The 15,438-nt window shown below is 43.6% G+C and overlaps 1 protein-coding gene across 9 annotated transcripts in view; it reads right to left on the reverse strand.

The window, feature by feature from the left end:
- MTUS1 (microtubule associated scaffold protein 1) overlaps nucleotides 1–15,438 on the reverse strand; it is a 261,609-nt gene that overhangs the window by 115,629 nt on the left and 130,542 nt on the right. For 7 of the 9 annotated variants that reach the window (XM_044299622.1, XM_044299618.1, XM_044299631.1 and 4 more), the window contains 2 exons: nucleotides 7,802–7,978; nucleotides 1,389–1,523 (listed from right to left, as the gene is read on the reverse strand). In XM_044299622.1, the coding sequence (XP_044155557.1) occupies nucleotides 1,389–1,523; nucleotides 7,802–7,978 (312 nt within the window). Of the gene's footprint in view, nucleotides 1–1,388; nucleotides 1,524–7,801; nucleotides 7,979–10,478; nucleotides 11,072–15,438 lie in introns of those variants that run through there. The other 2 variants (XM_044299656.1, XM_044299644.1) reach the window with 2 other exon arrangements.

Genomic DNA, 15,438 nt, shown 5'->3' on the forward strand with positions numbered 1-15,438 from the left:
CAACGGCCCTTCTACAGAAATCTAATAACTATAACTTAATTAATATTAAGTAATATTATCACACTCCAGAACAGGGGCAGATTGGCCATAGACCTTACAGGGAAATTTCTTGGATGCCCTGGGGGCTGCTCAAGCCCTCTCCTCTGTCGCTGGCTGGGTAAATAATGAGCTCTCAGCAGTAATTAACACTGAGAATCAGGTACTAATGCACCCAAACAGCAACCCTCCTGAATTCAACTGCTCTGGCCCACATCTCACCTCCTAAGCCCCTTGCTCCATATCTTAATCAGAGACCACTGGAGAAAGACGACAGAAAATGGCATCCATTGGTGGCCACCACAGACTGACAGCTTTTGGGGCAGTATATTGTGCTGCACTGTGGTATATGTGTCTGCCGGGACATTATTTAGTGCTATGGTATTGCAGACCCCGCCTATTTGTGTTGCCCCGCCTTCTGTCAATTTGGACCAGCCTACAACATGGGGCCACTTTAAGCTCAGTCTGCCCCTGCTCCAGAAATACATCCAGGCGCCTTGAACTCTTTTAGTGAACTCACCATCACCACCTCCTCAGGCAGAGAGTTCCATAGTCTCACTGCTCTTACGGTAAAGAATCCTCTTCCATGTTTATGTAGAAACCTTAGACACATTCCTCTAGACACAGAGGATGTCCAGTCATCACAGTCACAGTCTTGTATAAATAGATGATGGGAGAGACTTCTGTACTGACCCCTGATATATTTATATATGGTTATTAGATCTCTCCTTAGTCACGCCACAAAGTCACAGTGAAGCCTAGGCCTTGAAGCCTCTTTTGAGGTGTAGGGAACGGATGTTGCACATTAGGCCATGACCCTTTCTCATGAACCCACGCCGCCTTTTTTTAATTAAGTCCGAACCCCTTGTTGGACTAGTCACTGAAAAGTTCTCTAAACCTAGACGCGCCAAAATGTTTACACCACAATCTAGGAGCACTCACATTAGTAAATGTCGGCCTGTGTGTTACTATAAAAACCACATTTTTACATCAGTTTAAAAAATAAATAAAAATTTGAGGGCGTGAGAGCAAGCAATTACCACTAATCTATTGTGACGAAAGATCTTCCAGCTTTAAAAGCAGAGAAATTATCAATAACTGGAAACACCCAAATAAGAATGAAAATGTCTCCCATGAGAAAGCCTCAATATAGTAAAAGAACTAAACGGCCGATTTAACTACTTGGACTAAACTCTTCAGGGTTTAAGGTCTTCAGTGAGTTTCCCAGGTTCTTCAGCTCCTTCAAAACAACTGGGCGTGGTGGATGGGAAGGGACGGCTTTAGACTTTTATATCTGCAGGGAAAATGTTCTTCCTTGTAGAAGTGGTTATTGCGTGCTCAGTGACACTTACCAACAGTCTGCGTGACTTTCAGAGACTGCGACCTAGCTCTTGGGAAGGTAACCTTTGCAGTATGAGCTCCAGATGGTCCATTTTGCTTGATACATTTTGCGGGGACTTCATCAGTCTTATTTGTGGCATTTGTAGCTGTGAGCATAAAAAAATAAATAGGATAAATTATAATTTACACTACTATTATAGGATGCCATGACCAGGCAACACAGTGCAGGTTTCTACAGTATAAAAGCAGAATCATTAATTGGCATTGTAAGTAAGGAGAACGTAAAAAAAAAATGGAAGCGTATGAATACAATACACTGTGAAATTATTAAAACTCTGATTTCTTTTCTCATCAATATACTTGTCAAAAGTATAAGTGTTCCTGACAAAATACAATTACTACTATACTAGACAAACTATTAGGCCTCTTTCACACCGGCGTTGCAGGAAAAAGGTGCGGGTGCGTTGCGGGAACATGCACGATTTTTCTGCGCGAGTGCAAAACATTGTAATGCGTTTTGCACGCGCGTGAGAAAAATCAGCATGTTTGGTACCCGAACTTCTTCACAGAAGTTCGGGCTTGGGATCGGTGTTCTGTAGATTGTATTATTTTTCCCTTATAACATAGTTATAAAGGAAAAATAATAGCATTCTGATTACAGAATGCATAGTACAATAGCGCTGGAGGGGTTAAAAAAATATATACAAAAATAATAATTTAACTCACCTTAATCCACTTGCTCGCGCAGCCTGGCTTCTCTTTGCTGTGTACAGGAAAAAAACCTGTGGTGGTGATCTTTTACCATGGTGATGGATCATGTGATGACCAGAGTGACGTCACCACAGGTCCTTTTCCTGCAAAGAAGACAGAAGAGAAGACGGGCTTCGCGAGCAAGTGGATTAAGACGAGTTAAATTTTTATTTATTTTTTTAACCCCTCCAGCGCTATTGTACTATGCATTCTGTATTCAGAATGCTATTATTTTCCCTTAAAACCATGTTATAAGGGAAAATAATAAAGATCGGGTCCCCATCCAGATAGTCACCTAGCAACCGTGCGTGAAAATTGCACAGCATCCGCACTTGCTTGCGATTTTCACGCAGCCCCATTCACTTCTATGGGGCCTGCGTTGCGTGAAAAACACACAAAATAGAGCTCGCTGCGATTTTCACACAACGCACAAGTGATGCGTGAAAATCACCGCTCATGTGAACAGCCCCATAGAAATGAATGGGTCCTGATTCAGTGCGGGTGCAATGCGTTCAACTGACGCATTGCACCCGCGCGGAAAACTCGCTCGTGTGAAAGGGGCCTTAGAGTTCAGACAAGAAGGTGCAGATTTTCCATGTGGATTCCAGAACACCTGGCTTCTGAATAAGTGACAAAAAAAAAGAAAAAAAAAATATATATGAAAAAAGTTGCGCACAAAAGGTTATGGATGCAAAGAACATAAGCCAGTATTAAGTGCAGTTATGTGCAATTTGGATTTGACTCAATTATATAATTTAACAGGATAGCACTGAAGGTGTATGGCTAAACCGGTTGTGTTATTTCAAAGGCTCTTAGTCAGTCATAGTGAATCACAGTTACAAACCGAATTGTATTATTTTTTATAGAAAGGGTACATTGATACCAGGTTTTACAATATTGTGGTATTTAACTATTCGTGTTAGAGTTAGAGAAACAGAAATCAATAAACTGTGCTGCAAAATGTACTATACTGCCTAGTATGTCTGGAGCAGCGCTTAGAAACCACCTTTACCAACATAGAATTAGTACCTGCTAATTAGATCAGACTATCATGAAACACTAGAGTCTTTATTGTAACCAGTAAAATAATGTTCCTTGACCCATCAGAACCTAAATGCACTAATAAAAAATATACTGCTCCAATAAAAGAGTAAATTCACAAAAAGTAGAGATTTTAAGATTCACACAGAATCTAAAACACTAGAGGCTTCATTAATTATAACAGACCCCATCAACACATTATTTAGTACTGGAATTTTTATATGGCACAAAAGCCTGATTACACTGGGAATATTGGTTGAGTTGTCAATGGCGTATCGCGCATTAAGGATGTAGTAGTTATAGGTCTTGTAAGAAACCTGAATGAAACTCTACTGGAATGTTGGATCGACCACACCAGAATAAACAATTCACCAAGCTGGTCTCCATGATCCACAGATCCAACACCCTACGATTTCTCCCTGTGGGGCTACATCAAGAACTCTGTACCTGCCACCCCAGATACAACCTGAAATGACACATTACTGAGAAAGTCCCAATCTGAGCATATGCTGGCACACGTCTGGACAGAACTGGACTACTGCCTAGATATCTGCCATGACACCAGTGAAACTCACATCGAACATTTGTAGGGTACAGATAAAACTCGAATTGTGTGTATTTGTATTATGCTCTCAGTTATTAATACTGAGGCTTTAATTCTGTACCATTCTTTTTGAATCACCTTGTATATCAATGCAAAAACAGATGCTCTGCAATGTAAATTTCACCCCTTTGAGCTTACCTACTCACCCCTCTACAGCTATGATCTCTTCACTTTCTGTGGGGCGGTAGCAGCTTTCCCATGTGACCATCAAGCACCTGCATCTCCCAGGAGCACTTGCTAACCCCATTCCCCCAGCTACTGAAGGCTCTGTTGTAAAATGGATAAAAAAAATTGTTCCTAACATACAGCCCCAGCGATTCCATTAACAAATCGTATTAGTATGAAAGGCCCTCCCTCAAATTCCTCGTCCACTGTCTACAGAGATATAGCTACATAACTCTTTGAATTTAGAAGTAAGGAAGAACGAATCAAAGATGTCTGGGCCACTTCTTCACTATAAGATCACTATGCCTGTACTGAGGAGAGGGGAGCGGAGCAGGGAAGCTACTGAGCATATTAGACCACCACCGAATGTAGGAGAATGCAGACTAGAAATTCAGCTATGTAGGAAAGAAGAGGGCACCGCCAGAAACAGAAGGGGGCACTACCAGAGAGGAAAATGTAATGCACAAAAAAGAAACAGTATTTTTTATTGCATGTATATTGCAATACTACTTCATTTAAAAAGCCCCATTCATTGAATAGCATTGCTTTTCAAGGGATAACCACTTTAGGATTCTTCAAAGTGCTTCAATGAGCCACTCTACGCACATGTATAACCATCGGATCAACAGAATCATCTACCCATATTCATGCATTCATGGTCATTGAAAGTGGCTAAAATAGTTAAAACTGTATAATAGCTGAAGAAAACACACGTGTTTTAAGTGTTAGAAATAACTCTTCTGCCCTTGTGGCAAACAACACTACTATATTTCAAGGTATGCAACAAGACAAGGAGTAAGAGGGAATAGACCGTCACAATTTAGGCACTAGAACCAAGAAGTTCAGCCTTTAAATTTTCGCTCATCAATAATACTAGGGATTGGTGGGGAACATCGCAACATGGGAGCAACAGAATGAATGGCCAACCAACGTCTGAACTTCAGGAACCAAGAGTGGTGGGATGAATGCTAAAAGCACCTCCTTTAACACCAAGAGAGCTTGTCCCACCCATCAGTGTACTATTGGTAAGCATCATTTTAGGAACGCTGCTTTCAACATGCAAAGTAATCCTCGTAGAAACACATTTACAGGGGTTGGCATTTGTCAGGTAGAGAAAGTTAATACAAGCCGCTTAATAATGTGTTGCCTGCTTTACTGGCTGGATTCATTGTTTCATCACATTATACACTGCTTGTATCCAGGGGTAACAACCACCCTGCAAGCCAGCAGCTGTGGTTGTGTTGGCACACATTGGGAAAAGATGCCAGCCTCTCTGGTGGCCGGGACCATGGGTACACACATTATATCTGCACTGCAGCGGTGGCCGTAAGCCCTGGAAACGAGCAGTGAATAATGGGAGCATTTGAATACTACACTCTGTGTTAAATTAAATTTTAATTTTACAACCATTACCTTCCAAATCAAGAAGACTATGTAGGCTGTGGTCCATGAATGGACTCTAAACTAAATGTTAACGGTATTGCTTTAGATGATATCATATTGAGATTTAACTGCCATTTACGTGCTTACCCAAATTTCCTGTAGGCTCCCCAAGACACTGTTCTAAAGTTATATATTAGCATAACATCTACAAGGACATGGGCATATATATCTACTCTAACTGGAACCATTGTAAGCGCTGGTCCAGCAGGTCTAAATTTACTAGCCCACAAGACTTGCATGTGCACAATCCACGTATTCATGTCTATGGAGTAGAATTAACGTGTTTAGTAAGGGCATGTAAATAATTAAACAGTCTAGAGATCAGCAAGGGTATTCTGCATGCAATAGATTCCTAGAAGGCTTCATCTCATGACTAATGTCATCTCAGTAAATGGGTAAATCTAGCTATAGCAAGGCTGAAGCACACAGAACTTCAGAATGCAAGGGGCTCAAGAAGACTGACATTTAATTTAAGTTCAGTTTCAAGTATCAAAAAGAATAACCAATTGACCTACTTCTTTTCCCAGCAGCTGAAGCCAAAGGAATTATGCAAAAGCTCCAGGATGCGACAATCAGCAAAGTCACGGTAACGTCGGAGAGCCTCTCTGAATCCGCAACTAATTTTATAGTGGCATTAATAGAAAGCTGTATGGGCAAAGCACTCTGTGTGCAACTGCGGTGCCCGCCTGGCACAGTCATTTAAGGCAAAGGCTCTTAACCAGATAAGAGATAAAAATAGGGCATTAACAACGTTCTCGCTTTTGTGTTTTTCCAGACAGCTCCCGATGAATTAGAGTGGAAAGTAATCAGAGGATCTGAGGCGGTGGGCAGGACAAACTAATCCAACATGAAAGTCTAACTAGGAAAGTCGGCACTGGGCAGGCTCTGTCATTTTGGCTACTTGGTTAGATGGAGCTTTGTTTCAAAGGGCATTTCATACATAATATAGCAGCAATGGAAAAATGGACACAATAAGCACATTTATACTCTGCTCAAGGCTCCTCTTAGCAGTAGAGATGCTGCATAAGCAAAGCTGTTACTTAACTACCAAGCACATTTTGGAGGATTTGAAAGGCAGAAAGACCAGCCTGATGCTCAGTTCCTCAAGTCAAATCCAAATGAAACAAATAACTGTAAAAGAAGATTCAGAGAGGAAATAGAAGCAATCAGTTCTCAGCCGCTGCTTTCATGGTCCTCAAGCCATTTTTATTGCAATCTACCCTGCAATTGTTCAGTCAACAAGCTTCAATTACAATATAAAAAGGATAAAGCATGCACAACGAGCACATATCAGAAGAACGGTTGCCAATGCCATGTAGCTGCATACAGTTACTATGAAGAGTCTCCCTTCCTAGAAAAGGGAGGAATATTAGAGTAGAGATGTCCAAGTCCCAATGACTATTCTTCCCAGCCTCTGCCATTGTTGGTGTGTCTGAACACAAATCACTCTTACCAATGGTCACATCAGAACTTTGGCTGATGCAGTAAAGCTAGCCATACTTTAGAGTTAAAGTGGTTGTCCAGGGTTTTTCTTAATGTGATGGCCTACCCTTAGAGCAGGCGATCAATATCCCATAGGGATCCAACCTCCCACCGATAAGCTAGTCTGCACAGCTCTGTTGATGGAAGTGAGCACCAGAGCTACACACAGCCGATCAACAGGGGTGTTAAGTGTCAGACCCCTGTTGATCACCTAGTGATGGCCCATCCTGGGGATAAGACATCACTTAAACACCTTGGACAACCCATTTAGCAAACCAGCCCAACAGCCGTCATAAATAGGGTCATGCATACATGTGTTGTGAATAAGAGGGGAAGTTGTCTCTGCCAGAAACCTTTGGCATAGTTTATCTTCCCAAAAACAAATTGAGTGAACATGCTAAAATCCAATCCTGATGGCAGATGTTGGAGAGAGAGTTAGGAGACCCTCAAACACATAAGATAATCGACCAAACTCACAAACTGCCATGATGTGAATGAGCAGCAACATGGAGTGCGCACTTTGATAAGACATGGTGACTTAAATACACACAATGTTAAGTGAAGCAGCACAGGGGTGGAATGTTATTGGGCCACAAACAGACCAGACATGCAACAAAAAACCAAACATGAATTAGGGTGGTATCACACAAAATTTGATAGAAAATTGCTGGAGTTTTTGTGTCAGTTTTTAGTCAAAGCCAGAATTGGTTTCAAAAGGAATGGGAAATATACAGGGAAGACCTTCACTTCTCCTTTCTGGTGGATCTACTTCTGCTTAATAAAAACTCCATCAAAAACTTCAAAAAGTTGCGTGTGAAACCTCTCAAAGGTGATTTTATACATAACCAGTGAAAGTGACATCACAAGGTGCGGAAACATTAAGACAAGTGCAAGTGAAGTGCCCAACCATTACATGTGCCAAAGGTGAACACTACTTACACCTGGAACTCAGAGTGCTGTGATCGCTCTGGGTGCTGCATACTGAAGACACACTAGGAGTCCTCTGGAGAGTAGGTATTTTGCTTGGGACTCTTGTTCTAGGCAAAGATCTTGTCCCAATCACAGCTGAAGCTTTTACAATACTAGACTTTCCTTTGGAAGGAGTCCGAGCTCCCACTAACAGAGACAAAGACAAGGCATCAAATGAAACATTCAATTCAACAATGTAGCCAAAATGATGAGTAATTGACATGGTATCTGAAGAGCAAGAGGATACTACCACTAAACTACGATGTGTCAAACAGAATCTGTCAGCAGGGTCAACAGTATTAAACCAGGAATAATGCCTGATAGTGCCGATACTGTTGACTAAAAGAATAACATTGTGCAAATCCATAGTGACGTTACATAGAAAAAAAAAATATTTTTTATGCAAACGTGGGCTTCAAAGCCAACCCCCCTGCTTTCAAGTTCTGGCCATTCTCTCCTCCCCCTGAGTGACATAGCCAGGTGTCAGTCTTCTTACCTGACCCTGTGCCACAATTTTGGTCCATGAACAGCAACATCTGCTTAAGCTAGCCCCACTGAACAGATAGAGGTTTAGGACCGATGCCCCAAAACTGTGGGAAAAGGTTAAGGTGCGGAATAAGAGGGCCAGGAAGACGACGATGGTGACCCCTGGCCTTCTCAGGCAAGGTAAGAGTGGCCAGAACTTTAGGCCGAATTTGCATAAACATAGAAACAAATTAAAAATGGTTTCCACACAACAGAACAATGGATTTCAAAATAAAAGTATGCTTTTAAATCCGCAGGTTCAGCCCTTCCTACTGGGCATTATGCCTAGTTTAAAAAAGGATGATCCTGCTCACAGAAGCATATTAAGGCCTAATATATATATATATATATATATATATTAGACCGTGTCAATGAGCAGGGCAATTGTCAAAAATGTTGTTCATCATTCGTCTGTATACATCAGTGATCCCAACAACCGGGCTGCAGACCAGTACTGGGCCATGGATGATGTGCTACTGGGCCACATGTTGGTACAGGGTGGAGACTTCATTTCTGCTCAGTGGGCGTCATCTTCACCCTGGCTGTGACGCCATACAATTGCTTTAGGCTGCTTCACAGAGCAGTAAAATTCGAGCTGTTCCCACGAGAATTATATAATCTCACAAGTACAGCTTATTTTCTCCCTGGATTTGAAGCGGACAACAGCAACTGGACGGCATCACAGCCAGGACGAAGGTGTACCCCTACAGTGCAACTCGGTCAACTAGGGTCTTAGGCATTCCCACCACCTCTATTCCTTGCCTGGTCAGAAGTGTGACATGCTGACTCCCCACACATCACCAATGAGTGACCTCACCGGTCACATGCCGTGCCTGTACATGTCCGTGCAGTGGCCAGCACCAGTGAAGTGCAGGGAGGAGGCACACCCTCTTCTGACTAGGTGGGGATGGAGATGCACTGCAGGATTTTCACTTTTTCACACACCATTTTCATGCAAGACAATTTTCCGGGGAACCGGGAGGGCAGTGTATTGTAGCATGGTATAGGGGACACAGTGTATGTAAATATCCAGTGTTAAATCACATTTTAATCTAATGGACACCTATTTGCGCAGATCTTCTTACATCAAGCCATGTACTACTATGTACTACAGTAGTTGTCAAGGCAATCATATCAGTTTGTAAGGTAGTTGAACCACCACTCTTGCAATTAGCGTCACAAACAACTACCAAACAGACTATCATCTACACCTGACCCAGTCATTGCATACTTTGGCGTCAGTGTGTATACCCCCTATCCTGCTCCTTGCAATGGCTAAATAGCCATCATTGAAGACTTCATTTGGAATATAACAATACAATGCTGCCACCTAGTGGACTGTATTGGTATATTCCAGAAATAGGCACCGAAGCCTGCTTGCGGCTTCGGTGTATTTTAGCGAAATAACAGGTTCCCTTATCTCAGCCGGGGAACACTGTTACCGGACGCGCGCGACTTCCGCTTCCAGACTGATCAGATGCCATTGTACATTTGATCACGGCATCTGAATGTTAAAATGTATAAGCCTTATGGCTGATCGCATACATGTGCCGCGTGTCTCTGCAATTCAAAATAGCAGAAACCCTGCAGCTATGGCGCCAGGTGCACATGCGATCGGGTGCCATGTATAAAGACCGGACCGATGACGTACATGTGTTTATTTTCTTATTGTCCTCCTCTAAAATCTAGGTGCGTCCTACGGGCCGATGAGTCTTAAAAAGGCGAAAAATACGGTACATATTGAACAAAAAAAAGTGGAAGAAATTACAGTACCAGTTTATCTGCCGATCAACATACATGCATTCATGCGTGTTCACAAGGGCATAAACGGAACGATTTATATGTCCCCGCCCACTTCCCATCTCCTTGATTTTTTGATGTGATAGATATATAAATTCCCCGTTTTAAACAGGCTTAATATGAAATACATTTGCAAACTAGTACCACAAATTCATGACAAAAGCACAACGTATTTGAGTATACCCTATGCAGAAGAAAAAACACGGAGAAAAAATGCACATAGATCTACAGTGTAAATTCCCTACTCTTACTATAAATCAGCAAGGAACAAGGATAACGTACAGTAAGCACTAAACATACACACAAATAATTTTTAAATTACAATTTTCTGTGCTGTTTTTACCGCCACAGTTTTGGCATTTGGCAGAAGATGGAAGATGTAGACCAAAATGAAGCGGCCACAGCACAGAGGATTTTCTGTGTTCCCGTTTCTTGTAGTTCAGCATGGTCAACAGATAAATTGACAAGTTCTCCAAAACTGCTACATCAGCCTTCACAACTAATCCATACAGAAATTGGGAGGGTCTCCAGCTCCGGGTAGGGTCTTGCTTACTCTAGTCCGTCTAGAAAAAAACTCCACAATAATTGACGGTCCAGCTAGGATTCTCCAGTCCACAACATCTCAGTTTCTTGCCGTTGGGCTAGGTTTACTCTGCTGCATGCTTCACGACAAGCTGTTTTTCTGTTCTTCTCCACCTTCATCCTGATCTCAGTCCAACTCCTCATTCCATTTAAAGTGCTTTTATCTCACTTCCCACAATATCTTCCCTACCCTTAATGTAGCATCAATCAGGTCCCTGAGCAGCACTTCCAGCATGTTTATGCACTTATTCGATCCATCCTAGCCTTCACCAAGACAACAGATCTCACAGCATCAGCAGCCAGGATCTCCTGGGACCAGCTCAGAAAGACAGAAAGAACCAAGGGTGGATGATACAGGAGACAGCTATGCTACTCTAGTGTAGCTGAACAAGTTATACAACTCTATGGAAGAACAGAAGGTTCTCACAGCTTATACCTTCCACAGATGGTTGAGAACCTAGCATTATCTAAATATGTAAATGGCAAAGACACTGCATAACTATAGAAGTACTCATCCAAAGACGCCAGCTGAGCATGCCACCCCATAGACGAAGGGCCTCAACTCTGGTTGTCACAACACTGTCACTCCATGTACAGGTCCACGGCAATCAAGGTAAAAAAAGGTGGGTGGGACATCTCGTAGGTCTTGTTGAGGTTTGGCTGCAGATCTATACCAGATGCACAGTTTACAAGACAGTAATGAGAAGGGTCTTACAGATTCTACCAGTAGTATAACTTGTGTCAAAATCTAATGCAATATAACAGCATTATACGTCAATACTGGTAATACTGGAAACACTAGGCACAATGCATTATAATAGGACAAGAAAAAAAAAAAAAAAAAAAAAAAAAGTAAAAAAGGTGCAGTTCTCTGGTCACACATTTAATGGCCAGTCCTATGCTAAACTCTTCAGAGTGAACGTACGGCTAAAAGGATTGAAGATTAATATTATCCAGATGCTTTGCTGAAGGGGGGGGGGAAAACACAAGTCGATCAAACATGACATCTATTTTCTGCTGGCCTCGAGCAATGTACTAATGGCGCTCTGTTTTATATAATATAGGACGGGGGTCAAGTCCCAAGACGGGCTGTTACTCCTCTTCTAGGTTAAAGTATAGAAATCCATTGGATTAGAGAATGGGACGAGTTAAAAACGTAGAGGAGATCAGCAGCCTCCATTAGAGTACCAGGTTAATTAACAGCAAAGGGCAAATGCATTGCATGGTGTGCCTGGCAATTATGAGACACTAGATTTGGTCACCATTTATATTGGGGAAGGAGGGCTACAGCATGTGCTTGAGTATGTGTGTATGCAATGGAGCACACAGAAGAGCAGGAGCCCTATAAACAGAGATAATATGGGACACTTTCCAAGCACTTCCTATAGCCCGTGGGGGCAACTCCCCTGTATGCCAATAGCTCTGCTCCTCTGGAGAGCGGAGTCCTGCCCCAACCAGAGCTAGCCCCCTCGTTCAGAGGGCTCCATTGAAGCTGAATAGTCTGCCCTTATATGCATGCATAAGAGTCCGTGTTACCTCAGTTCATACATGTAACATAATAATATACCCGCTAGGTTTTATTAGACCAATTAAGTTATATGAATGATTTAAATCCTAAATTATGTGCATAATACAAATTATAGCTTTGTAACAGAAAAAAGTCCCAAATAAGCAACAGGTAAATTGCCTCTATATAACCAGGGATTTTACCTCTTCTCATCGTATACATTTTAAAAGTGTTCTGTTTGTTTTTCCTCTGGGGGCACGAGGACGTTTAGGCAGTGCTGCACAGGCTGCACTCCTTCCTTAAGGGTTTCTGTCACCTGAAAAATGGGTATTAAGCTGGCTGACCTTAGCGATGTGCTAATATCAGCTGAACATAACTATATTAGTGCCATCTCACTGCCTAAAGCGTTGCACTGCCGAGCGCCCTTCTCACTGCGCCTGCACCGAATGCTGAACAGCACGAGATTTACACTGCAGACACAGCCGGCGGGAGGAGAGCAGCGCTGCCTGAGGTGGGCAAGCGGAGCCTCTAGGAGCAGGTGCAATGCCCCCCTCCTCCTAGAGGCTAATTAGCATATTATAATATAATGGAAGCAGGCGGGCACTATGACCTGGCACTGTGCGGCTTCAGGTCACAATGCAGTGCGGGCCAAAAAAAAAAGCGGTGCAGCGAGTCCTGGCTCTGCAGTGCCATCCAGAGCAAGAGAGTTCAGTTTATTTTTAACATCTGATCTGAGGTCTGATGGAGGCTGGGGGCTCCAATGGGGGTCTAATCTGAGGCTGATGGAGGTTGGGGGGGGGGGGGGGGGCGAATCTGATCTGAGATGATTTGGGGATCTGATTTGAGGTCTGATGGAAAATAATTTTCTTATTTTTCTCCTCCAAATGCTAGTTATCTTACAGTCCGAAAAATATGGCACCATAAAAAGGCCTCAGAGGCTTGACGAGGCCCCAAGCTGTCATGACAATGGATCAGCAACCCCCGATTTTGCCACCCCAATGACTGGCCTCAGCAGTCACATTGGCTAGCACATGTGTCACTGTTTGGGAATGTTGCAGACCAGAAGCAGCGGTGTGGGAATGGCTGGGGGCGTAGATAAGCAAATAGGAAAAATTACATTCAGCTAAGCTATACTTGCAAGGTATAGTGCCTGGTGTATTTGAATTTCCTCTACTGCTAATAAAAACAAAATTCTAAGGCTCAACCCGAGGTATACTAGGTTTTATGTTTGATGTGCTTTGTTAAATCCCATTACTTGGAGGGGGGCGGAGCTAACCAATGGCCGGGTAATACGCGTTTTACCTCGGCTCCCGACCGACTCCAACTTCACCGACCCACAGGACACCCTCCGCTGTGTTGATCCCATGACAGGTCGCAGGGGGAGACCCTCATCGACGCCCGCTCCGACACGCCGCAAAACGGGAGCGATTTCCCGCTTCTTCGCCGCCTCCAGCCAGGCAGACACGGGCAGAGAAGGAGACGACTCCTCCAAGATGGCGCCTAAGAAGGTTAGAGCCGCATCCCCGCTACAATATGAAGACTCGGGCCCGCAGACATCGGAGTCACAGCAGCAGATGAGGGGCACACCTACCGGTTCACCGGCGTCCTATGCTGCAGCAGCGAGCTCCGGCTCGTCGGCGGCTTCATCCCCGCCATATACAGGGTCGCCCTCGGCAGCACCTCAGGGACATTCCCCTAGAAGCCGATGCTCGCAGGCCACGCTTCTTGATACAGGGGCATCCATGTCACCACAAAGAGAAGATGAGGACTGGGACTGGAAGGTCCACCTCAAATCCCTCCCCACCAGGCATGAAATAGATGCCTTATTTTCTAGGCTGGAAACATCTCATAAAAGAGACATTGAGGCCTTGCAGCACGACTTGAAGCAGGTGGGCCAGAGGGTGGAAGAGGCCGAGTCCATGCAGGACCAAGTACTGGGAGTCCTAGACTCGCATCAGCAAGTCATCCAGACACACTCTGCTCAGATCCAAGATATCATTACACATCTGGACGACATTGAAAATAGAAATAGGAGGAATAACCTGCGCATTAGAGGCCTCCCTGAAGATATTTTACCACAAGACCTTGAGAAATGGGCCATTTCATTCTTCAATGCTTTGCTCTCCAGAGATCCAGGGCAATCTCTTGAAATAGATCGCATTCACAGAGCCCTTGGTCCCAAATTAAGTGATCCTAACCGCCCTAGGGATGTCATATGCCGTATACACTTCTTTAAAGATAAAGAAGCCATCTTGAAAGCTGCCAGATCAGCAGGCAAGATCATGCATGCTGACAAAGAAGTCATCATTCTACAGGATCTAGCTAGACGCACCTTACAGCTACGCAAAGCGCTGAAACCGCTTTTGACAGCACTCAAAGCCAAGGACATTCCGTACAGATGGGGGTACCCGTTTCAATTATCTGCCTCTAAAGAAGGAAGGTCGGCTGTATTCAGATCCCCTGACGACCTCGCTAACCTCTGTTCAACCTTTGATATCCCGCCTCTGGAGTTGCCGGACTGGCCTAGCACGCGGCAACCCATCCCGATCCCACAGAGGGAAAGATGGCAGATGATCTCACCCAAGCAGAAGAGAGCGCCTAGACGTGGGCCTGATCCTGATGAGTGACTGCTGGGGTGTTCTTGCTCACTTTCTTGGGGGATATCCATCCTCCTGTAATCTCCATTGTTCTATATTGTTATAGACGTTATATGCATACTTTTTTCTGGTCTTCTAGACCTTCATTCACACCTGTCCTGTTTCTTTCAGCAAATGTTATGCTTGCGTTATTGTAAGTTGGAGTCCAGTAAGGAGACGGTCGGTCCTTGCTTTCTCCCTACCTCACTTAGGGATCGCAGCGCGGTTTGCTGCGGACAACCTCAGTTGTTACCTAGCACCTTTTGAACTGACGTTGTCGGTTCTCCCGAATAAGATTTACATGTTCTGTATATTTACTTTTTTGTGTCTTGTTGTGCCCTTTTCTGTCACCCCCTCCTTATGTGTCCTTCCCTTTACCACTACTGTATTTCTGATGGTACTGAAAGGTTCTGACAGATTATGCCTGTCTTCCACTAATGTCACTCACAATGGCACCCATATCGTTTTGCACCTTTAACGTTAGGGGTTTCAATAAACCCGAGAAGCGTAGCCAGATCCTATACAGCCTCCATAAGAAAAGAGTTATGATTGCTATG

This window comes from Bufo gargarizans, chromosome 1, assembly GCF_014858855.1.
Source record: "Bufo gargarizans isolate SCDJY-AF-19 chromosome 1, ASM1485885v1, whole genome shotgun sequence".
Taxonomy (NCBI): Eukaryota; Metazoa; Chordata; class Amphibia; order Anura; family Bufonidae; genus Bufo; species Bufo gargarizans.